The 26086-nt window shown below is 33.9% G+C and overlaps 1 protein-coding gene across 14 annotated transcripts in view; it reads left to right on the top strand.

Annotated features, from left to right (window-relative positions):
* Nucleotides 1–26086, top strand: part of LOC101697390 (adenosine deaminase domain-containing protein 1-like) — a 66815-nt gene that overhangs the window by 26352 nt on the left and 14377 nt on the right. For 6 of the 14 annotated variants that reach the window (XM_087195721.1, XM_087195717.1, XM_087195722.1 and 3 more), the window contains 3 exons: nt 3532–3769; nt 6395–6527; nt 16219–16489. In XM_087195721.1, the coding sequence (XP_087051847.1) occupies nt 3532–3769; nt 6395–6527; nt 16219–16332 (485 nt within the window). In that variant the 3' untranslated portion in view covers nt 16333–16489. Of the gene's footprint in view, nt 1–3531; nt 3770–6394; nt 6528–16218; nt 16490–26086 lie in introns of those variants that run through there. The other 8 variants (XM_087195728.1, XM_087195727.1, XM_087195725.1 and 5 more) reach the window with 3 other exon arrangements.

A 26086-nucleotide genomic window follows, 5' to 3' on the forward strand; every position in this document is an offset into this window, starting at 1 on the left:
TAATTATTGGTAATCTGTCTGGTATTAGCTAAGTACATTTTAATGTGTTTGAGTGTGAAAAATACGGATTTCTGCACATCTTACGATCTTTATTTGGAGGACAAGACTTACGAGGCCGAGGAATATACATTTTTAAAAGAACATCACCAGGTGATTCTGATACAAATAGGTGTATCATACGTTGAGCAATTCCCATTTAAAGTATCTGTACACTAAGAGTATTATTTTGGCAGGTAAAATAATCTTTAGAGTTAATTGAACTTTAGCAGTTATATGATAGAACTTCTTACCTAAATATGTTGACTTCTTATGCCACTCTGAATAGAAGATCATCTGGGCCCAATGCAAAAGCATCTACTAATGTGTCATGTACCAACTCCACACAAGTCATGTAAACATGATGTACTGCCAACAATACTAATAAAAATACATAAATATAACACAAAAAAGACAGCTGGTGAGTTCTACTAGTTAAATAGCTACAAATCTTTAGAAATGCCTTCTTTATGTAAAATTGAAATTTACTTCCCTTTAATTCTGTACTGACAATACAGATTAAATCTAATTCTTTGAAGATAACAATCCTGTCCCCTTTTCTTTTGGTTCCGGGGATCAAACTTGGGACCTTGTGCTTGTGAGGCAGGCGGCAGAACCACTGAGCTAAATCCCCAGCCCCCTTTTCTTTTAAGTCTTACAAAGTTTTTCCAGTTCTTATTTTGATTCTTCAAAACCTGTATAATATAATAGAATATTTATTAATGGGAAAAGTATTATATTTCATTTTTTGATGATGATAAAAAATGAATCCAAGCCCTCTTCCGTGGTAGGCGAGTCGTCCAACACTGAGCTACGTTCCCAGTCCATGTATTGTATTGTAAACTTTATTTTACTTTTTGAAAAGTTGGCTGAAGTAAATTTTATGATGTATATATTCTTAAAATGTTCATTTAATCATTTTTATAGTGGTCATCTTTTTCCTTTTAAAATTTAAAATAGCGGGGCTGGAGATGTAGCTCCATGTAGAGCTCTTGTCTACTGTGTGTTGGGCCCTTGTTATGGCTTGCGTTTAGATGCCCCCCCTCCCTCGCCAAAAGCAACGTGCAGTCAAAGGTGGGGCTTTTTCAGAGGTGGCTGAATCTAGTGTGTGATTGATTCACTGTGCCATGCTGGACTTAACAGTGCTAGGATTAAGGGTGGGTGATTACTCAATCAGTGCACTGATTGGTTTGGTACCACCTTAATCTCAGTAGCCTGGATATAATATAATGGACAGAAAGAGGCTTGTCTTGTCCCTTGCTTTCTTGCTTTGCTACCTTCTGCCCTCTGTGAACTGTTTCTCCTCCGTGATGCCTGTCTACTATGCCACCCTGCCTTGGAGTCAGCCAATTATGGATTCAAATCTCTACAAACTGTGAACCACATAAACCTTCCCTCTCTTAACTTTGAGTGTCAGATATTTTGTCTCAGCAATGAGAAAAGTAACTAACACAGCCCTGTATTCAATCCCTAGAACTGCAAAAAAATAATAATAGTAATAAAATATAATGAGATTTAGATTTACCTTAGAAAGGAACTTAGAATAGACAGTGATCAAGAATAATCTTCCAAAAAATTTTGCTTTACATGGATCTTGAAAATTATTGGATTTATATTTGCTTTCAAGCTTTTTAAGGTACATTTTTTAAAGTCAGTTCCTCTCTCTCAATACGTAATGCTGTTTGTCCAAAGACGGGTATTTCCATTCCAAAGTCCTTTTCTGTACTGATTTGAAAGTATAACTGTAGTGTAAGGAATGCTACATGCTAATTCTCTCATAGCAAAGGAGTCCATTTTAAACACAGTTCATGAGCTTTTATGAATCAGTTGATAACCTTAGAGATTCTGTTATTCAATTTTATCCTTTGTTTTCAAAACAGTAATATGAGGATCAGAATATTCATAAAATACTTGCCCAAAGTCATTCTGTTTGTTTATGGTCAGAGCTTGAAATCATATCCAATCAATAATTTTATACTGTTGTTTATGATACATCTTTCCCCTATAAACTGCTTTCAGGTATCTTATAGTCTTTGATTAGGTCAAACTTTTCAGCTTAAAGTTATTTCAAATCATTTTTAATAAATCAAATTAAAATTTCCCAATTGTATAAGTTTAGAGATGTATTTCTCCAGGGACAAGATTTAGCCTCAAGATATAATCAAAGTCATACTCCAGATATAGTAAATAATTAAAGCATTTATGCATAGTGAAAAAGTAACATTTTCAATATGAATAGATTTTATTTTTTCTATTAAGGTAGCTTTTATACTTCACATTAAGACATCTAAGTGAAACAATTGGATGTTTAAAGAATCTTATGAAGAGCTTGACTTTTAAAATGTTTTTCTTTCTCTTAGTATTTCTTAAGATTAACCGGTGTCATTATTTCAATGTAAAATGATTGCATTATTTGAATCCTTCTGTTCATTAGAGATACAATAACTATTCCTCCGATCTTTTTTTTCCAACTATTTTACTGTATCCAAGTATATCTTTAATTTGACTAGCCTTCCAGCCTGCATTTGTCAGTTTTTCTTGATTTGGAATAAAAGAATGCTTACAAAAATGTGTCAAAAGCAAGTGATTTACTTTTAGGATGATATTCTAATGCTTAGACCAGTCATAATGAGTGTAAGTTCTGATAACCATTGCAACAATTCGATTGACAGAGAAACAAAACTTTATCTGTAAAATGTGTATTTACAAACACATGATTTTATATATATATATATATATATTTATGTGTGAATGAATGAGTGAGTGAATGCCATGTACGCACACACGCTTTTGCAAGAATAAGAATTTCTGGTCTTCTTAGGAAGAAAGATGTGCTTCCAAAAAAAATTTTTTTTTAAGTAGAAAAGAGCACTCCCTGATTCTATTTTAAGTTCTGTGCAGTTCACTGTTTTGTATTAGTGATCTCTTTTTGCGATCTCTTCTTCAACAGTTGCAATTGAGAATTCAAAGCTTTTGGTGTCGGGCACAATTTTTAACCAGTCGTGGTCATACTTAGAATTGCTTTTTTTGTGTGTGTGAAAACAGAACACTGTGGTACCACAACACTTAGAATTTGTGGCCAGTAGATGTGAGGAAATAACACACTTTCACCAACGGTTTCCCAGTCATATTTCCATGCTGCCTTAGGTGCCTTATGTGGTCATCAGAAAATCAGACAGAACAAGCCAAGTCTGTCTGGTAGAGCCATGTAAAAGGTCCCAATTTCTTTCTGGGCCAACACTGACCTTTTGCTTTTACTTACTAAAATCACCCATTATTTTCTGGAATCTTTTTAAAATGAGCATTCTGTCATTACCTTGTCCTGGTTTTTGTGAAGAATATGGAAGTAGCAGCTAAGAGAATACAAGAAGGAAAGAGAAGGTTGAATAAAGGATAAAGGGAAATGGGATTTGGATGTTTCCAATTTTTATTTCTATCTATTTTTAGTATTATCTTTTGATAAGTGAGTTTGAGTGTTTATTTTGTGTTTTCTAGGTGATGGGAATTGCAGTGATACTAGAGGCTTAGAAATTGCGATAAAGCAACGTGTTGATGATGCACTCATGTCAAGTCTTCCAATGTTTTACTTAGTCAACAGGCCTCATATTAGCTTAGTGCCCTCTGTATACCCATTTCAAATGAATTTGGAATATAAATCTCTGAGTATGAACTGGGCACAAGGGGACCTTGCTCTGGAGATTGTGGATGGCCTAAATGGGAAAATCACTGAAAGGTAAGAATTACTGATTTATTTAAAAATTATATGTTAAGCAAAGGAAGGCATTTTAATCACAATTTTTATTCTTTTATGGATACTACTGAGTTTTAAACAATATGTAGTCTTAATTGATTTGGAAGTTATGTTGCAGGTATCACACACACTTGCTTTTTCTGATGAGAAAACAGGCCTGGAGAAGTTACTGAAGTCACATAGTGAGTGGTGAAACCAGTGTTCAAACCCAGAGAATCTGGCTCCAGAACCAGGTTTTTTCAGGGTGTCATTTTGTGACCAGTAGCATTAGGATTACATAATTTATTCTAAAAATTCAGTTTCTTCTACTGAAACTGAATCTCTAGGGATTTGGACTTGGGAATCTGCATTTTTTTTATGTGTATTCCCCAAGACTACTTAATGTAATGTAAGAACTACTTAAAGTAAGTATTATATTACGTTATACTGCCTTCTTATGCAATAAACCTGTTCTGTGGGTGGTTTTTTTCTTTTACAGGTAAACTGAGGCTCAAAGTAGATTAGATATATTCCCTAAGGTCACTCAAATAGTAAAGGACATAGCTCTGATTCTGATCTGGACATTTTGTATCCAAAGGCCTTGTTCCTAACATAATGCTCTATTCCTTCTAGACATTTTTCTAATATCTCTACAACTAATTATCAAATAAAAACTAAAACCTTTCTTTTAGTGTGAACACACATTTATAATGAGGTAATGAATAATGTTAAATGCTTTTAAATTGTTTTCTCAATGAAAGGACAGGAAGGATTAAATTAAGGCAACATACAGCTGCTTCTTAGTGAACCCAGTCAAGCATAATAATAACTATTTCAACTAGGATGACGATACTATTTGTGCTTTGGGATCATGTATCAGACTCAACAACACACATACAAAATATATTTGCTATAAATGACATTTAAAAGCTATTTGCTGAAGACATAAAATAATGGCATAACAAAGATGAAATTAATAAATGTGGAATAACTAATATTTTTATGACTAAATATTTTCTAAGAGAGTACAAACAGAAAAGAAAACAAGAGGTGTAATCTAAATATTAGACAAGATGTAATTCATCCTGAAGAGGATTACAATAAGGAAAAGAATATTTCACTAGTATAAAGGGTATAACTCAAAGAAGACACAGAACAGGTATGAAAACATATGCAGTAAGTTACATACTATCAACAGTTATAAAGCAGAAATTGAAGATGATGAGGGGGCATAGAAACTACTGGCAAGACAGTAATTCACCCTTTCAGTTGATGGTAATTCAAGTAGACAAAACAAGAAAGGGTATAACCACTTGGAAAAAATATATATTTGATCAATTTATTTTAAACTCTGTACCATAAAAATATAAAATATGGTTAGCTTTTCAAGAATGAACAGAAATTGAGAAAAATTGACTATTTGTTGGGCCACAAAGGAAATCCAAAAAGTAGGAGCAATGTAAGCAATATTCTTTGGTTATGATGAGATGAAACTATAGACAGTCAGAGTGCGAGAAGCTGTTTTCCCTGGAGTAAAAATGTTCTCTGAGTTCTACCTCAAAGGAGAAATGGAAACTTATAGAATATTTAGAAAACAAAGATGTTGAAAATATCACCTGTCAGAAAGCAAATGGGAAAGTCAGCCAGCCTTAAATTTTACATTAATAAATAATGGAAGTAAAGTAAACATCATGAAAGAATAAATAAAATACAAATGCAAGGGAAGGGAGCCAGGTCCAGTGATCTATACCTGTAATCCCAGCACCTGGGAGCTGAGGTAGAAGGGTCACAAGTTGGAGCCTAGCTTGGGTAACTTAGTGACTTAGCAAGACCCTCTCTCAAGAAAATGTTTAAAAGGACTGGAGATGTAACTCAGTGACAAGGTTCAATCTCCAGTACTGAAAGAAGGGAAGTCAGTCATACCTGTTTACAAGTAGATCTGAAATGTTCCATTGTAAATAGCTTTGAAGCTAGGAAGCATGAAGGATTTGGAAGTTTTTACAATCTGTGAAAACTAATGAAAAGATGTAGCAAAAATAGAAAAAAAAGAACTTCATGTTTTATGGACTCACTTTTATTAGCGACACAAATTGCATATACACCTATCTAATGTATATATATATACACATCTGCACGTACATAGAGATCTGTGTACACATCTATGTGTACATCTCTATGTACATTTATGTGGAGAGTTGTGAAGTAGATATGTATGTTATTTTCATATTAAATTAAAATTTGGTTGCAGAGAAAGTACTGTACCATTGCATGAGAAATTCATTTATGTATATACCCATGTAACCAGCACCCTTATCAACGTATATTGCATTGTTATCATCCCAGAAAGTATTTCCATTAATTGATATCACCGTAGATTAATTTTGCTTTAAAAAAGAGAAATGTACCAACTATCACCCTTTAATTTTTGATGTAATGTTATAATAACAAACTAGGATAAATTAGCTTCAGAAGGTAATTAATGCTGAGAATGATTTTTATGTAACAAGTTTCAGTATTGGTACATAATTGAGATGCATAAATATTTTAGTCTTTGATTTTAATCCTTACAGTTGCCAATATAAATCATTGAATAATGTTTGATGAATGTTTCATTCCTTTCTACTTCAGTTCCCCATTTAAAAGTGGTGTGTCAATGGCAAGTCGGCTTTGTAAGGCTGCAATGTTAAGTAGATTTAAGCTGCTTGCCAAGGAAGCAAAAAGAGACTATTTATTTAAACCGAGTACATATTATGCAGCTAAGGTAAGGTCCTTAAAGAACAAAGTTGATCATAGAATAAAAATAAAGACAATGTTGTGGTAATTTCCGTTGATTTTACATAGCAAAAGTTTATGGACTAGTTCCTGAAAATAAGATACTACCATGTAAATAGTTCAGTTGATTTTCAAATGAATATGCCAGAAATTGAATATATAAATAAGTGTTGCTGCTTAAAATAGCCATCTTGTGTGGTATATACTTATTCTGACAATATTGTCAAAAAGCTTTTATCTCATACATAGAGAAACAATATGGTTATAAATATTTTTATGTGTATAACATTGTGTAAACCATAGAGTATTCAGTACCCTAAAACAGTAGCCATGTAAGTTCTTTCCTATCTTAAAGTTGTTAAAAAGTTTAATTCCAGAATTTAATTTAGACCTAATTTAATAGGTAGTGTAGATAGCTTTTTTCCCTCTTTAAAGTATTTGTGTTTTCATACAAATAATTATGTTTCCAGTGGAAAATTTAGAAGATTTTTTAAAAATAGAAGGTAGACATAAAGACATAGGTTCAATCCCTAGCACCATAAAACAACAACAACAACCCAAAATATATAGTAATTTCACATAGTAATCAAAGGTAATAGTCTTTTAATGTGAGCATATTATTTCATCTTATGTGTATATAGACTTTTGAATGGATATATTTTAAAACATTAAGATCACACTGTATGTTTTCAATCTTTTTATTAAATAAGACATGCACAAACTTAATGTTGTTACTGAATATTAAATAGAAATTTTTTTATGAAGTAATTTTAATAATATAACATTTTATGAAAGTCATTTAGTTCTACTGGCATCTTAAAGTTCAAACCTTAATTCCAAGCAATAAAGCAGTTATATTGGCTATAGGTGTTTATACACACACACACACACACACACACACACACACACACACACACACACACATAAGTACATTTTTAAGTATTAAAAACTTTATTATAGAGATTTTCAACCCCTTTATGACACCAAAACCAAAAATGATCTAAGTAAACTTTTATACTTAATCATATGTGGATAAGTATATAACTGGACAGGATGCAGGGTATGGTGGCATCTGTAATTCCAGCACTCAGGATGGAGAGGCTGGAAGATCAACACTAGTTTGAGGAGAGCCTGAGCTAAGTAAATAGTGAGTGCAAACCCAGCCTGAGCTACAAAGCAAGACCTTTCCTCAAAACAATTTAAAAAAAAAAATCAATGAAGTAAATCAAAAGTTACCTCACTTCAAAAAGTCAACAAACTTGATTCCTAACAATCTAGACTAAGCAAGAAAAAAATGAGGTAAAAATGATCAAAATCTGGAATGAGAAAGAGTCCTCACTCCAGACCTTTAAGAAGCTAAAATAATTGTAGCACAACCTTTTGTCAATACATTAAACCAGTTAAATGGGTGTTTTGTAGAAAGACATAAATTACAAAACCTGACTCAAAAATAGACCATCCAAGTAGAACTTAATCAATCAGAGAGATTAAACTGTGAAAATTATTTCCCCAAAGAAAATCCCAGGCACCTGTATGGCTTCATGATTAATTCTATCAGACATAAACAAACATAGTACAAATAAGAAGCTCTTTCAACTCATTAGAAGGCCAACGTTACCCTGTTATCAAAACTAGACAAAATCATCACAAGAAATGAAGACTTCAGATCAGTACCTTCCACGAAAATGAATGTGAAAATTCTTAACAAGATTGGACAAACCGTATCCAGGAACACACAAATACAAAAAAAGATTATACGCCATTTCCAAAGAAGTTTAATCTGAGAACATAAGGTTGATTTGACCTTAGAAAATTGTTTGCTATAAGGAACTAGAGGGATAAATTCAAGTTCAGAACTCATATAATTATCTTAAAATATATACAAAATGCATCTGACAGAATCTGACCCCCATTCACGATATAAATGTTGAACAAATAAGAAATAGAAGTGAACTTCTTCAGTTTCATAAGCCCATCAGCAGAGAACCTACAATTGATATACTTCATAATAAAGGACTGAATATTCTTTTCCCCTCACCCGAGATTATGGAAGAAGTCAAGAATGTTGGCTCTCACCACTTGTATACGTTATTCTGTTCATTCTAGCAAGAAAAAGGGGCAAAAAAGTATCCATACCAGAAAGGGAGGAGAAATATTTTCCTTATTCCTAAATGATATAATTTTACAGGCAAAATATCCCTTGGAATCTACCCAAAACAGGCAACTAGATCATATTTGAATGTAGCGAAGTCACAGTAGAATAGGATAAAAAATAAATTGTGTACCTGTATCCTAGGAGTGGACACTCCAAAACTAAAATTGTTTCAGGCATACATTCTCAAATACACATACACGCAGAGAGGAATACATTAACAAAAGAACTGTAAAACCTGTACATAGGAAATGATAAAAACAGTGCTGAAAGAAATTAAAGAGAACCTCAATAAAGGGGGGGCTGTACCATATTATGGTTTGGAAAATACAGTATTATTAGGATACCAGTTCTTTCAAAATTATAGCTTCAATACAAAAGTCAAAATCTCTACAAGTTTTTGTGTAGAGATTAATGAAACAATTATAAAATTGATGTGATTATCTGAAATAACAAGAAAAAATTTTGAAAAAGAGCAAAAAGTTGGAATACTTAATTTAATTTCAAAACTGCATGTACACCTTGGCAGTATCACAGGTTTGTTTCCAGACTATTACAATAAAGTGAGTCTCACAAAATTTTTGGTTTCTCGGTGCATATAAAGGCTAGGTTTACACTAGTCTATTGTAAGTGTATAGCAGATCACCTCTTCAAAAACACCAAAGTACATAACTTAATGTTTTTTTGCTTATCCATAAGAGCAACTCGTCATCCAGTTTTATAAGATTCCAGCAATTCATTCACATTCTAAGGCTTCCCTTCTAATTCTACTACTTTTGCTATTTCTACCACATCTACAGTTACTTTGTTCAGGGAAGTCTTGAGTCCTCAAAATCATCCATGAGTATTAGTTTTATCATAAGATTGTATTTTTCTCAAAAGATTATGGGAATTTATCCACATTTTCAGGCTTTACTTGTAATTCTAGTTCTCTCGCTGTTTCTGCCACATCTGCAATTACTTTGAGGAAATCTAGAACCCTCAAAATCATCCATGTGTGTTAGAATCAACTTCTTCCAAACTCCTTTTTTAAAAGAAATTAATTTTATTGGTACTCTTTTGATATACATAATGATCACATTCATCATAGGGAATTTGTACCTCTACACAATATATCTCGATTCTTCTTTTTTTCCCATTCCCCTCCCTCTTAAATCCTGGTTCTCTCCTTATTTACAAAAGCTTTGTTTCCATTTTTTCCCCTTCCATTCTCTTTTTTTCCTTTTTCCTTCCTTCCTTTCTCATGTGAACATTTTCTTCCTACTTCCCAATATCTGTCATCCATTTTGGTCCTTATTTGCATTTTTGGTTTCTCACACAAGAGAAACAACGTGATATTTAAACATACGTGTACAATTTATTTCACTTTAAAGTATGGTCTCAACGTGTATTCGTTTGCCTAAAACTGCCTCAAGTTTATCCTTCTTTATGGCAGAGTGGTACTCCTTTGTATATAAGAACCACACTTTCTTTACCCATTCATCTGTTGATAGGCATCTTTCCAAGATTTAGCTGTTACAAATTGTGCTGTGTGTGGTGCTTTTAACTCTTTGGGGAAGATACCAAGAAGGGGAACAGCTGGGTCAAATGGAGCCTCTCGTTTTAGTTTTTTGAGGAATCTCCGTACTGCTTTCCATAGTGGTTTACCAGTTTATACTCCCACCAACAGGGGAGAAGTGTTCCTTTTTCCCCACAGCCCCACCAGCATTTGTTATTGGTTGATTTCTTGATAGCCATTCTTTCTGGAGTGAGATGGAATCTCAGTGTTGTTTTAATTTGGATTTCTTGAATAACCAGTGATGTTGAATATTCTTTTATATATTTCTTTGCTATTTGTACTTCGTTATCTGAGAAATGTCTGTTCATTTCAGATGCCCATTTTTGAATTGGGTTTTTAAATTGGGTGTCTGATTTTTTTGAGTTCTTTATATATTCTATTATATATTCTTTATGTATTCGTCCTTTGTCTAAGGAATAGCTGGTGAAATTTTTTCCCATTCTGTGGATTTCGCTTCACTCTTTTGGTTTGCAAAAGCTTTTTGATACGAGATCCTGGTTGTTGATTCTTTGTAATATTTCTTGTGCCATTGGAGTTTTGTTCATAAAGTCTTTGCCTATACCCATGTCTTCAAGAGTTGTACATAGTCTATCTTCCAGCAGATTAAGTGTTTCTGTTTTAATATTTAGATCTTTGATCTATTTCAATTTTAATTTAGTGCATGGTGAGAGATATGGGTTTGGGTTTAATTTTCGGTGTGTGGAAAGCCAGTTTTCTCGGCACCATTGATTAAAGAGGCTCTTTCTTCAGTGAAGGTGTTTTGCCCCTTTTCAAAGGTAAGGTGGCTAAGTGTGTTTGTTGTTTCTGCATCTTCTAATCTGTTGCATTGATCCTTGGATCTGTTTTTTTGTTTTGTTCCGTTCTGTTTGGTTTGGTTTTTTTCTGCCAGTAAAAGGGTGTTTTTATCACAGTAGCTCTGTAGTATAATTTCAAGTCAAGGATTGTGATGCCCCCTGCCTTTGTCTTTGTTGTCCAGAATTGCTTTTGTTCTTCTAGGTCTCCTCTGGTTGCTAATGAATTGTAGGATTGTTTTCTCTAGTTCTGTGAGGTATGCTTTTGATATTTTGATTGGAATTACATTAAATCTATATAACAGTTTGGGGAGTATGACCATTTTCACTATATTGGTTCTGCCTATCAAGAATAAGGGATTACCTTTCCATTTTCTGATATCCTCTGTGATCTTTTTCAGAGTATTATAGTTTTCAATGTAAAGGTCTTTTACTTCCTCCATCAGGTTGGTTGGTAAGTCTTTCATTATTCTTGATGCTGTTGTGAAAGGTGTTGTTTCCCTAATTTCCCTTTCAGTGAGTTTGTTATTAATATACAAGAATTCTGTTGATCTTTGAGTACTGACTTTGTATCCCACTATGCTACTGAATTTGATTATTAAATGAAGGTATTTTTGGTGTCTTTTATGTAGAGTATCATGTCATCTGAAATAATGATAATTTAACTTCTTTCTTTCCTATCGTTATTCTTTTCACTTCTTTCTCTTGTGTAATTGCTCTGGCTAGTGTTTCTAGAACTACATTGAACAGGAGTGGTGATAGTGGACATCTTAGTCTTGTTCCTGATTTTAGAGTGAAAGCTTTCAGTTCTTGACCATTTAGTACAATGTTGGATTGTCATAAATGGCTTTTATCAGAGTGTGATAAAGACTTTCTATTCCATTATCTGTAGGGTTTTTATTATGAATAGGTGTTGAGCTTTGTGAGATGCTTTTCCTTTGTCATTGAGATGATGACGTGGTTTTTGTCTTGTGTTACTTTTATTGATTTGCATATGCGAAATCCTTTTAATGTTGTTTTTTGACCTCCTCTCATGAATCACAAATGTTCTTAATGACGTATAGAACTGTTAATCCTTTTCAGAAGGTTTTAAATGTACTTTTCCCAGGTCTATCAGGAATCCCCATCTATGGAAGCCTCATTAACTGTTCCTTTTTTTTTTTTCATATATTTACTGGTACATTTTAGGTACACAGTACATTTACATTTATCATTGGGTGCTTGTACCTGAACATGATGTATCTTAGTTCTTATTTTTTCCCCCATTACCTGTTACCATTAACTGTTTCTTAAACAATAAGACTTAAAAGTTGAAATTACTCTTTTTTGCATGGACTGCAGAATAGATGTTATGTAGGCAGCATAAAAACAGCATTAATTTTGCGTCACCACCAGAATTCTTGGGTGATCAAGTACATTGAGAGTGAGCAGTAATATTTTAAAAGAAATCTTTTTTTATGAGTCAGAGATCTGAACGTGGCTTAAAATCTTCATTAAACCATGTTGTAAACAGATGTACTATAGTGCAGACTTTGTCGTTCTAGTTACAAATCACAAGCAGACTACATTTAGTATAATTCTTAAAGACCATTGGATTTTCAGATTGATAAATGAGCATTGGCTTCAACTTAAATAGTTGCATTCAGTCTCTAACAGAAGTCAGTCTGTCTTTGAATTCAGTCACTGACTTCCCTACTTACAGTTCTAGATGGCACCTTCTTACAGTATAAGATGATTTCATTTATATTGGCAATCTGTTGCTTAGTGTAGTCATATTGACCAGTTATCCTAGCTAGATTTTCTGGATAATTTGTTGCAGCTTCTATACCTGTACATGGTACTTCACCTTGTACTTCAGTGTTAAAGAGTAAATTTCATGAACCAAGTTCTAGTTTCAAGTTTTCTGCTGTAGCTTCCTCATTTCTCTTAAAGAGAAAAGGTCTTCACCCTTCATAGAGTTAGGGCCTTGCTCTGGAGTAAGCTTGGTTTAAGGAAATGGTGTGACTGGTTTGAGTTTTCATCCATACTACTGAAATTTTCTCTACTCCAGCAGTAAGATTGTTTTGCTTTCCTTTTCATTCATGTGTTCACTGGAGCAGTTCCTCAGGCACTTTTATTTTGCATATACAACATGACTGTCAGGCCTATCTGAGCTTTTCATGTTTTCCTCACTAAGCTTAATGATTTCTAGCTATTGACTTCATGAGAGATGTGTGACCCTTCCTTTCACTTGAAGACTTAGAGGCAGTCATAGGGTTATGTATTGGCCTGATTTCAGTATTGTTGTGTCTCAGGGAATAGTGAGGCCCAAGGAAAAGCAGAAAGATGTGGAAATAGCCAGTCATTGGAACAGTCAAAACACACAGCATTTATCAATTAAATTCACAATCTTTTATTGTATAGTTTTAGTGCCTCAAAACAACTACAATAGTAATATCAAAGAGCATAGATCAGTATTAACAGATATAATGAAAAAGTTTAAACTGTTGTAAAAGTTAACAAATGTGGTACAGAGACATGAAGTGAGCACATGCTGTTGGAAAAATGTGTGAACAGACTTGCTCGATAGAGGACTACTGCAGACCTTTGATTTGTAAAAACATATAATATGTGGGAAGCTCAATAAATTATAGCACAATAAAATGAGCTATGGCTGGCTAAAGCAACAGTAAGACAATGTATTGATATAATAATAAGCATGTAGATCCATAGAATGAAAATACAGCCACAAACACAAGGTCAATTGATTTTATACAAAGGTGTCAACATAATTTCATGGAAAAAAGAATACCCTTCTCAGCAAACAGTACTAAAACTGCTATATTAGTCCATTTTCCCTTACTGTAAGAAAATAACTGAGGCTCAGTATTTTATAGAGGTTTCTTGAGCTCACACTTTGAAAGCTGAATTTTAAAACAGCATAATGCTGGCTGTGATGAGGGCTCCATTACCTGTATCACACCAGACAGAGTGCATTTGAGAAAGGAGACAGAAACAGAGACAAGTATCAAATGGCAAGACAGGAAACCAAGCTTTATTTTTTCATGACAGCCTTCTCCTGAGAACTAACCAGAGTTCCATGAGAGTGATATAAGCTCTTTCTGCAAGCAGTGCCTTCTCAATAGGCTCCACCTCATAAAGATTCTACTATTTAACATTCCCACACTGACAATAAAGATTCCAGTACATGAGGCTTTGGGGGACAAACTGAAACTAGACCTACATCGTATCAGAGCCATATTCATGGGTAAATACAGCAACAACAACAAAGAAAACAAAGTTAGATCCTTGTGTCAATCACACCCAGAGGTTAAATTTAAATGGATCTTAGATTTAACTATAAGAAATAAAAGTTCCAAATAAATTGTTAGAAAATATTTACATTTTTAAGGAAAGATTTCTTAGATGTGAAATCAAAAGCATAATCCATAAAGGAAAGAAATGGACCATTTGGCACTAAAATGTAAAACTTGCTTTTCAAAAGTCATCATTAACAAAATGAAAATACAGACTACAGACTGGGAGAAGATTCTTGCAAACCACATATCTGACAAAGGACTTGGATCCAGAATATGTAGACCTTAAAATCTCAGTAATAGGACAAGGAAACAAATTTTTAGAAGAGGCAAAGAATATATACAACTGTCCAATGAACACATTAAAGATGCCCAGTCCTATTTAGTCTTTAGGAAGATGAGAAATTAAACCACAATGAGGTGGCAGTATACCTACTGAAATCCTAAGGGCTGACCATACCAGGTATTATTGAGGTTATAAAGAAACTGGATCCCTGTTGCATTTCCAGTGGAAAACAATTTGATGTGTTTATTTACAAAGGTAAACATAGAAATAGCATGTGGCCTAACACTACCACTGGGATTTGTGGGAAACAAAAACGTGCACACACAGACTCATATCTGAATGTTTGTGGCATCATTATCAAAAACTGGAAATATATGTATATGTTCATAACCTGGTAAATCCTTGAAGAAGCTGTGATATATACCCATAAATGAAATATCAATCAGTAATAAAAGGGAACAAACTACTGATCCATAAAGCAACGTGAGTAAGTTGGAAAACATTCATGGAGGTTTTTAAAAGACATTGCAGTAAAAGATACATTACGATTACCCCCCTCAGGTGCCCATTCACTTCAAAACACATTTATTTCATTGTTCTTGCCCCTCTCTGAAGTAGCTCTGGAATTGCTCTTTCATAACTACCTTTAGTTGCACTGTTGTGGCTACCCGAATGTCCTAAATCAGTTTAAAGCTTTACTTTTCATGGTTATTTTGACTTTGGTGAAGGAAGAACTAGAAATTGTACAGTGCCAGATCTGGTGGATGAAGTGGCTGAGGACACACTGTGATATTTTATTCAACAGAAAATGTCATAAACATTATGAATCAATTGAGAACATTGAGCAGCCACAAAAAAGACCCAGAAGAAGGCTTCCAGAACTGCTTCAGAATGTGCCAAGGACAATGGGATGTGTGTTCATAGCTTAATGACAGTGTGTCTTTTACTGTAAAAATGTTACTTCTATTTAAATAGTCATCATGTTTTCTATCATACTTTGTATACTAAGTGAAAGAAGCCTGACACAACAGAGTACGTATTGTATTAATCGGTTTATCCAAAACTTTAAAACTAGAGAGAGAAAGTAGATTTGTAGTTGTTGGAGCTAGGTTCAAGGCCATTGAAAACAGATTGACTCCAGGTGGGCATAATGGAGCTTGTTAGAAGTAATGGATTTGTTTTACAAACTATAGACTTACATTGGGTGAATTTTATGGTATGTTAATTATACATCAGTAAAGCTACCTTAAGCTATATGTTATTTTATAAAATCTATGTTAATTTATGAACATGAAACAATATCAATGATGGCTACCTAGGTTTTGGGATTATAGGTACTTTTTTTTTTGATTTTTCACATTTTTTGGGTAATAAATTATATATTTGCTCTTGTGGTTACAAATGTTAAATAAGCAAAATTGCCTTTTAGAGTGTAGGGAAGAAAATTTTTTAGCTTTAAATATTAAAAAAGTAGGAAATCCAAAATTTTTTCATTAATTTTTAAAATGTAAGGTTAAATAAACAATATTAGGGCTACTTACTATTCAGAGGTCAAATTCTACGGATTTGATATGATTTGATCTTTTTTCCTCTCTAGCATATGTCTGGCTCCTATCAAGAAGCTAAAACTTTATTGAAATCCTACTTACAGCAACATGGCTATGGCTCCTGGATTGTGAAATCTCCTGATATAGAGGACTTTAATATGTGAATTAGACAACTCCTTGTCATATTAGGGCCGGGGATTTAGCTCAGTGGTTTCGCTGCCTGCCTCGCAAGCGCAAGGATCTGAGTTTGATCCCCGGTACCAAAACAAAACAAAACAAAACAAAAAACCCTCCTTGTCATATTAAAAATCTTTTATTTTTTGTGTGTTTTGACTGGTAAAAATGTTTTTAAAATATTGGAAGTTTTCAACTTTCAAAATCAGAGTCTGGTACCAGCATTGTCTGAATATTGCTAAAAATTAGTACATCTTCATGTCAACTTACACTGAAACATTAGGGATTTTTAAACATTTTTTCATTTGTTTTTGAAAAAGAATTACCTGATTCAATGTGTACACATTTTTTTAAATTTTTACACAGACATAGAATCATTACTCTTTTGCAGTTTAAAAGAGATTTCATTTTGTCGAGATTTTGCTTTGAAATCTTGTAATACACATGGCTGTAATAGCCAACATTGTTTCTGATATCATTTAAATTTTCTTTTAATTAAACATAGAAACCAGGAATAAAAATAATTTGTATTCATTTATTCAACAGGCATTTAAATGCTTAGTTTGTTCCACTCACTATGCTAGATAATAGTAATATAGTAGCTGAAAGATTCTCAAATCAAGTTCATGAATGCAAACTGTACATACAAATACAGAAAAACGTTAAAACCATATTAGGTAAGAAGTCATTTGATATAATTAATAGGAGAAATTCATATATGTTTTAAATAAGATTGCCCACTGTCATCAGTCCTACATGATCTACTTGTACTAAATGCTGTGTAATTCTTCATAATTTAGATTAATGGGGATTTCTAATTTATAGGTAAATAAAACTTTAGCTTCATATTGATATTTGTTTATCCAGCAGTTACCTAAAAAGGAAAGTTTACTCTTCAGTTAAGATATATATCATTAATTAAATTATGAGTTTACCCCATACTTTAGCTACTTTAGCTTCTTTACCATATTCCTTGCCATTCTATCAGAGATATATTGAACCTTACTGGTTTCCAGGGTTTGCCCTCTTAGCGTGCATCTGTACCAAATTTATGAGTTTCACCCTATCCAATATAAACTATTATAATCTGATAAAATTGGTGTAGCTTGCTTTGCTGTCTGTTCTAAAAGTATACAGTAGTAGAGTTTAGTTAATGAACGGCAAAGTTTTTCTGGAAAGACATACTTATGTCTTTTAGTGGTCTAGACTCTATATAGTACTTAAAATATTAGGATGAACCATGTGAAGTGGCCACATTTTGTAAATTTAAAAGGATAAAATATGTGCAGTATCGTGAGCATCAACAAAAATATATTAATAAGTTTCATTTGTCTCTTGTATGTTTATTGCTTATTTATCCAACTAGTATTTTCATGTTAAATATTTTTTAATCTTTTTATTAGCCAATTTCGTTTTGTGGCAGATTTCCAGTTTTTATTATTGTTTTACTATTCCTGAATAGTAAATTTGCCTTTTAAAATACAAGATACTTATTTTCTAAGGTCTTAAGTTAGGCACTACCATGGAAATTAGTAAAATGCAATTTCTTAACAAACATAATGGGTTTTTTAAAGAAATTTATAATTTTGAGGAGAATATAAAACAAATATACTCAACTGTTTTACAGACAGAATCTGGTAAATAGCACTTACTCAACATGTATTCACAGAAGGTGCTTATCTGTATGCACTCAGTTGTGTCTGATGTTTTGGTTTAAAGAGGAGAAAGCTTCTAACTTGGCAGAAGTACCAAGAAAATAAAGGATAAAGGAGATGGCACCCACTAGAAAGAAGGCAGTCATTTAGTGGCAGGATCAAGAGTTGGACACGAAATGTCATTGACTGTAACTTGTAAATTATTTGAAAACTATCAGGTCTTTATCTTTGAAGGATGAAGTTTATATTAGTGATTTTTCATTCTTTCTTTAGAAGAGGGGCTTGTCTTAGTTACTTTCTCATTGCTGGGACAAAATACCTAACACCCACAATTTAAAGGAGGAAAGGTTTATTTTGCTTCACAGTTTGTAGAGGTTTCAGTCCAGTCGATTGGCTCAAAGGTAGAGTGGCCTGGCACATGGACATGGCTGAGGAGAAACAGTCCACAGCAGAGCAGGCAGGAAGCAGTGAAGCAAGCCTCCCCTTCCCTTTTATCTCATCCAGGCTATAAGCCTTTTGGGGGGATGCCACCCACACCCAGGGTGAACCTTTCCATTATCCACACCCAGAACTATGCTAAACCAATCAGTGGACTAATTTAGTATGAATCTAAACATACTGATATTTCTGTTCATTACAAATAGTATTCATATTGATAATTAAATTGTCCTTTTAGTTGGTAGGACCTTTTTAAAAACATTTTTCAGTATTTTTCTCATAGTTACTGTTTCTGATGTTTTAAATGGTATTTTGTGTATTTCTCTGTTGCTGATATATAGACATAATTAATTTTTATATTCATCTGATAGTGGTATTACTAAATCAATTCTATAGTTTATTGTAGAGGCTGTCAGATGTTTTTCTTTTCTTTTCTTTTCTTTTTCTTTTTTTTGGTACCTGGGATCGAACTTGGGTCCTTGCACTTGCGCAGCAGGCGACGAAACCACTGAGCCAAATCCCCGGCCCAATTTTTTTTAATTTTTTGATACTGGGGATCGAACTCGGACCTTGCGCTTGCAAGGCAAGCGCCAGAACCACTGAGCTAAATCCCCAGCTCCTTCAGATGTTTTTCAAAGTGCAATCCTGTGTGAATGATAGATTTAGTTCTTCTGTACCAATATTTACTTTGTAATTTATCTTCCTTTTTTGTACTGGCCGTGACATGTGAATAGAAGTAGTGAGTGGTCTCCTGATCTTATATGGAAACTTTATCTGTTGATGTCTGTCTTATGAACATGATACAAATAATTTTAGATAGATTATTTTTGTTACAGCAGAATTTTTCTGCCTCATGATGTGCAAGTGTTTCTCCAAAGACCCTTAGTTCCTTATAATAGAAAGTTGTGTTTAGAAACCAGTTTTGAGGCTAAGTGTACGTAGATAGTAGATTGGTAATTTTCCTCCTAAAGATTTTTTCCCAGAGCACAAATTTTAGATACATACATTTAAGATGCTTGTTTATATTTAAGTTCATATTTCAGATTCATGTATACAAGCCAAGTGCGATTGCACACACCGGTGGTCCCAGCATTCTGGGGAGTTGAGGCAGGGAGATCACAAATATGGATCTGAGCAACTTAGTGACTTAGAGCAAGACCACCTCTCAAGGGGCGGGGATGTAGCTCAGTGTGAAGGCATTAGATTCAGTCCTCACTACCAGAACCCCTCACCCCCCAAAAGAAAAAACGAGTTCAAGTTAATAATGTTTTTAATTAAACTTCTTCAATCTTCTTTTCTCCCATACCAAAATTTCAGTTCCTATTGATATAAACAAAATACTTAATTTTTCCATCACACACATACATACACAGACGTTTCAGAATAACAGTACTATTAGTACCATCAATAATATGATCATTGAAAAAATGTAAAATTATTTTTGTCCTCAGAATATATGCAGCCTCACATGTACGATCTAATGTAGTTTACAGTAACTTCTGTGTAATTGTGTCTCCAACTGAGGACAGTTAAGATTTTATTGAATTTGACTTTCAGTACTCTAAAATTGAAGTTCCGAAGTTATATGAAAATATGAACATGCTTAGCATCCACAAGGTCCTGGGTTCAATCCCCTGTACCAAAAACTAACAAATCTGGGAGTCATCTCAGTAAGGTGGAAGGCTAGAGTGCTTGGCATGCTTTCCTCCACAACAAAGGACCAAAACAAAGAAAAAACAATAGCTATTTCACTGAAATGAGCAAGGAAGAGTCCCGGAATGTAATGGGGGATGTGGTAGAGATGTTGCAAAGCATAGAGATACACAGTGGCATTATAAGGAAGAGAACTAAACGTGGCACTTAACTATCATCTGGAGATGAAGCCTAAATCAAGAGGACGTCACATAGGAAAAGCATAAGCAGACTTTCAACAGTCTACACTGAACAGCAACATCTAAGCTTTCCATTAAATTGAGTAACTCCCAAACTACTGTTTCCTATGGCTTTCATTGTAAATGACACCAGGCAGATTCTCTAGGAGAAATTTAAGACATTTAAACCTGAATCTCTGCTTTCTTTGACGTGAACAGCTGAAAATACTTGGAAAAGTATTTTCATACAACTCCTTTACTTCTTGTCACTTTCGAAAATAATGCATAAATCTAAGAGGACTTTTAACACGATCTTTCAGTCTTAATATAGTTCCCTAGTTCATCTTACTCCCATTTTCTGAGATATTTTGTAGTTTGTCCTCCGTCCCTGCACCTATAAATGACCTCCACTCTATCATTCTCAGTGGATGACTCTTCTTGCTATTTCTTTAAGAAGAATATTCTTATAAAAAAGGAGATCATATACTATAGTAAATCTGCATGTTTCCATAAATCTTATTTTCTGTTTGGTCCCTCTTGAAAATGAAATCCTCTTTTCATGGCCAATCTTTTCCTTCCTTCTTGTGACTATCTTCTTTCACTGACTTCTCTCCTGCAATTATGTTCCTTGTGCCTTCATTGTAAATTTCTCCTTCCCTACTGAATATTCACATTCGGCTTTAACTCTAATATCCATCATTAAAATCAATCTATTGACCACAAATATCCACATTATTATCTTCCTTTGTTTCAAAAGATTATATAGAGAATATATATAGAGAGAGAATATATATTTTCTCTCTCTCTCTCTCTCTCTCTCATTCCAAATCACAGCCACACGGTGAAATAAGCAGGAAAATTTAACATGAAGAATTATTATGTCACAATAAGAGTAAAGATCTAAGAAAAGTCCACATGGCTGAGACAGAGTATCCTACTTTGTTTATGCTGCAATAACAAAAATATCATAGACTAGATGACTTATAAACTAGTTCATTTTATGCAGATTCACTGTTTTGGGAGAGTCCAACTTTGTTCATTGATGCTATCTTCTTGCTGTTGTCTTCATGTGGTAGAGAGGCAAGAGGGCTCTCCCAGGGCTTATTTGTGAGGGCACTGGTCTCAATCCCAAGGGTAGTGCCCTCATGACCTAAATGCTTCCCAAAGGTGTCACCTAATACTATCAAACTGGGGCTTAGGATTTCAAAATATAAATTTGTAGAGTACACAAACATTTGTACAACAGCAGAGAATATCCAAGAAAGACAAACAGAAGGGCAGCACTACCTAAAGAACTCAGACTCAGCTGAAGAAGGTGAAGTTGCAGCTTCACTGGTTTTTTGGAGAGTGGACTCAAAATTGTACAGAAAAAGATGGGAGTGGTGGCACAGACCTGAATCCCAGTACTCTAGAAGGCTGAGGCAGGATGATCACAAGTTCAAGCTCAGCCTAGGCAATTTAACAATTTAGGCTCAAGGGGGGCGGGGCTGAGAATGTAAGTCAGTGTAAAACCCTGGGTTAAAACAGGAAAGAATAAGCAGGGGTTCAGGAGCACCAAGAGGCCAGGACCACATGTCAAGAGTGCTACCTAAAGGTTATTACTCCAAGACTCAAGGGACACAGTTAAGTGAACAAACACTCAAATTATGAGGAATCTAGAAGCTGAGGAGAAGTGAAAGAGCATAGAAAAGCTATTAAATAAAATAATTGCCTGAAAACTTCCCAAGTCTTGGATATGGACATCCAAGTAAAGCAAACCTGAAAAACCCCAGGTAGGTTTGATTTAAAAAAGAATGCTCTTGGGCTGGGGGTTTAGCTCAGTGCCCTCACACCTGCCTCCTAAGTGCAAAGTCCAGTTCAATCCCTGGTAAGAGAAAGGAGAAAGGAGGAGAGAGGAGAGAGGAGAGAGGGAGGAGAGAGAGGTGAGAGAAAGGAAAAGAAAAGCAAAGAAAGAAGGAAAGGGAAGAAAGAGAAAAAGATCTTGACACTGGCATAATAGTCAAATGGTCAAAAGTCCATGAATTTTATAAACAGCAAGTGAAAAACACCAAGTCACAAGTGCTGGGGGACTAACCTAACTACAGGCCATGAGAGAATGGGATAATATGTTCAGAGTTCTGAAAGAAAAACTATCAACCAAGAATACATACCCAGGAAAGCTGCTTTTCAGAAATGAAGGAGAAATACTTTCCAAGACAAGCAAAAACTGAAGGAATTCATTGCCACCAGATTAGCTGCACAAAAGATGCTTAAAAGATACTGCATCTAGAAACTAACTACCAAAATAAAAACATATGGAAGTATAAAACTCACTAGAAAAGCATATACACAAGAGAATTAGATGTTATCAATGAAAAGGAAAAAAAAGTTACCAATATAAAAAACTGCTGGATCACAATGATAAACATCAAGAGGAACAGAGGATATTCAAAACAACCAAAAGAAAATTAGCAAAATGGCAAGAATAAGTCATTGCATCTCAATAACAAATTTTGAATGTAAATGAATTAAATTCCCCAATTAAAAGATACAGACTGAATGGATGATTTTAGAAAGAAAACCTTATCCAGAAATATGCTGTCTACAATAAACTCTTCACCAGTAAAGATACACACAGACTGAAAGTGAAAAGATGAAAAAAGGTAGATGTAAATTGAAATCAAAAGAAAGCAGTAGATATACTTGTATAAGACAAAATGTATTTTAAAACAACTTTTTAAAAGACAGTGGAGATCACTATACAGTGATCAGGAGATCAATTCAACAAGAGGATATAATAATTGTAAGTGTGTACCAAATTATATAAAGCAAACATTATTATATCTAAAGGGAGATAAACTCCAATACAACAATAGTGGGGGGACTTCAACATCCTGAATGTCAGTGGACATACTACCCCCCAAAAAACTCAACCAAAAACAACATTATACTATACTGTAGATCAAGTGACCTAATAAGTATTTACAAGTTATTTCATTTAACAGCTGCAGAGCATATATTCTAATCAGCCCATGGAATATTCTCTAGGACAAACCATATGATTAGGACACAAAACAAGTCTCAATAAATAAAAAAAAAATATTATGATATATTCTTCCTGACCACAATGCAATAAGAGTAGAAATGGACAACAAAAAGAATGTTAAAAAGTATACAAATAAGTAGATGTGATATACAACATGATATTGAATAAACAGTGGGTCACTGAAGAAACAAGGGAAATTAAGAAGTTCTTGAGATAATTAAAAATGGAAACACAACATACCAAAACTCATACAGTAGAGGAAAAGCGGTACTAAGAAGTCTATAATAATAAGCACCTGTATTAAAAAGGAAAAATTTTACCTATTACAACTAATGAGACTAAATCAGTAATAAAAATCTTCCCATCGAAGAAAATTCCAGGACCAGATGAATTCACTCCTGAGTTTTACCACACATTTAAAGAAGACCTAATGCCAGTTATTCTTAAATTGTTTTTGTTTTTTTTTTTTAAAGTAGAAGGAATTCTTTCAAACTCATTCTACAAGGCCATTACCCCTGACACCAAACCAGAGGACACAACAAAAAGAAAGCTACAGATAAATATCCCTAATGAACATAGGTGCAAAATTCCTGAACAAAATACTAACAAAACCAAAACCAAATCTAGCAGCAAATTTTAAACTACTACTCACTATGATCAATTGGCATTTATCTCAAAGGTGCAAGAATGGTTCATTACGCACAAATGAATAAACATGACACACCCCTTCAAAAGAATGAAGTAAAAAAAAATCCCATATGATGATCTCAATAGACATACACAACATATTTGATAAAAGACAGTATCTCTTCATGATAAAACAAGTATTGAAGGAAGGTGCTTTGACAAGTATAGAAGGAATGTGCTTTGACCTAATGAAGGCTATTGTTATGATGTGGATCACAAATGTCCCCCCCAAAGCCTCATATACTCATAGGCAGGGCTTTTGGAAAGTGATTGAATCATGAGTTTGGAGTTGAATGTCATTTTCAGAGGTGGGTTTGTCAGAAGAGGTGGGACACTAGGGGCATGATCTGGAAGGGCACATCTGCCTCCCAGCTCCTCCCTTTGTTCTCTGCTTCCTGGCCACCATGATGTCAGCAGCTTTCCTCTGCCCAGACACTTCTGCTATGGTGTTTCTGTATTTGAGCCTGCCTAACACGGACTGAAACTTCTCAACCATGATCCTAAATAAACCTCTCCTCCTTCAGGTTTTGGTTGTCAGATATTGTGTCCGACAATATGTGTATAACAAACCCAGAGCCAGCATCATACTGATTGAATAAAAGCTGAAATTGATTCTTCAAAGTTCAGGAATAAGACAAGAATGCCCATTTCTGTCATTTTTTTATTCAGTATAGTATTAGAAGTCATAGCCAGGTGAATAAGTCAAGAAAAAGAAAGGGCAGCCAAATAGAAGAGGAAGTGGCCAAATACCCCTGTTTGCAGACCTAAAGACTCCACCGAAGTGGTTAAAACTGATAGGTGAATTCAGTAACATTCTAGGATATAAAATCAATATATATAAAAATAAGTGGCGTTTTTTATACATCAAAAAAATTACTGAGCAAAAAATCAAGAAAGCAATCTCATCATAATATCTACAAAAGTTAAATACTTACAATAAATTTAAGGAAGTGACCTCTACAATGAAAATTATAAAACACTAATGAAAGAAATCGAAGAGGACATTAGAAAATTGAAAGATATCCCATGTTCATACAATTCCTATAAAAGTACTGAGGATACTTTTCACAGAAATAGAAAAGTCACTCCTAAAATTTGTATGGAACAAAAAAAGGCCCCACAAGCAATTCTGAAAGAAAAGAACAATGTATCATTGAAGAAATAAAAAAAAGAAGTATTACAATGCCTGACTTCAAAGAATAGTACAAAGCTGTAGTACCCCAAACAGCATGGTACTGGCATAAAAAAAGACACAAACCAGTTGAATAGAATAGAGAATCCAGAAATGAACCCATGTATTCTGTCCTACTAATTTTTAATAAGAGCAATAAAAGCAATAAGAAGAGGTCAGAGAAAATCACTTCAACAAGTGGTGCTGGTGTATCAATATGCAGAAGGAAGAATCTAGATGCCTGTCTTTTGCTATACAAAAGTCAGTTCAGGATAGAGCAAAGACTTAAATGAATGATCTGAAACAGTGAGATTACTAGAAGAAAACATATGGGCAACACTTCAGGACATTGGTCTAGGCAAAGATTTTTTTGGATATAATTCCTATAGCATAGGCAACAAAAGCAAAAATTAACAAATGGAATTACATTAAACTAAAAGCTTCTTTATAGTAAAGGAAACAATCAGAGTGAAAAGTCTACCTACAGTTTGGGGAAAATATTTGCCAACTATTCACCTGAGAAGGGATTAATTTCAAGACAATTTGAGGAGCTCAACAACAACAAATAGTAATAATAATAATAATAATAATATTGATAGCCTGAGTAGATATTTCTCAAAAAGGACATATGAGTAGCTAATAAGTGTATGAAAAATGCTGAACATCATTAATAATCAAGGTATTCCCACAGTGAGATATAATCTACCCAGTTAGAACAACTATCATCAAAAAGAAAACAGATGCTGGCAAGGATTTGGAGAAAGGAAGTTCCTCAAAACCTAGAAATAGAACTAACATATAATCCAACAATCCCACTACTGGATATATATCCAGAGGAAATGAAATCAATATGTTGAAGAAACATTTGCACTTGCATGTTTGTTATAGCACTATTCA

The sequence above is a fragment of the Heterocephalus glaber genome, unplaced genomic scaffold (assembly GCF_053883595.1).
Source record: "Heterocephalus glaber isolate CG9 unplaced genomic scaffold, H.glaber_assembly_v1.0 deba00001609, whole genome shotgun sequence".
Classification (NCBI taxonomy): domain Eukaryota; kingdom Metazoa; phylum Chordata; class Mammalia; order Rodentia; family Bathyergidae; genus Heterocephalus; species Heterocephalus glaber.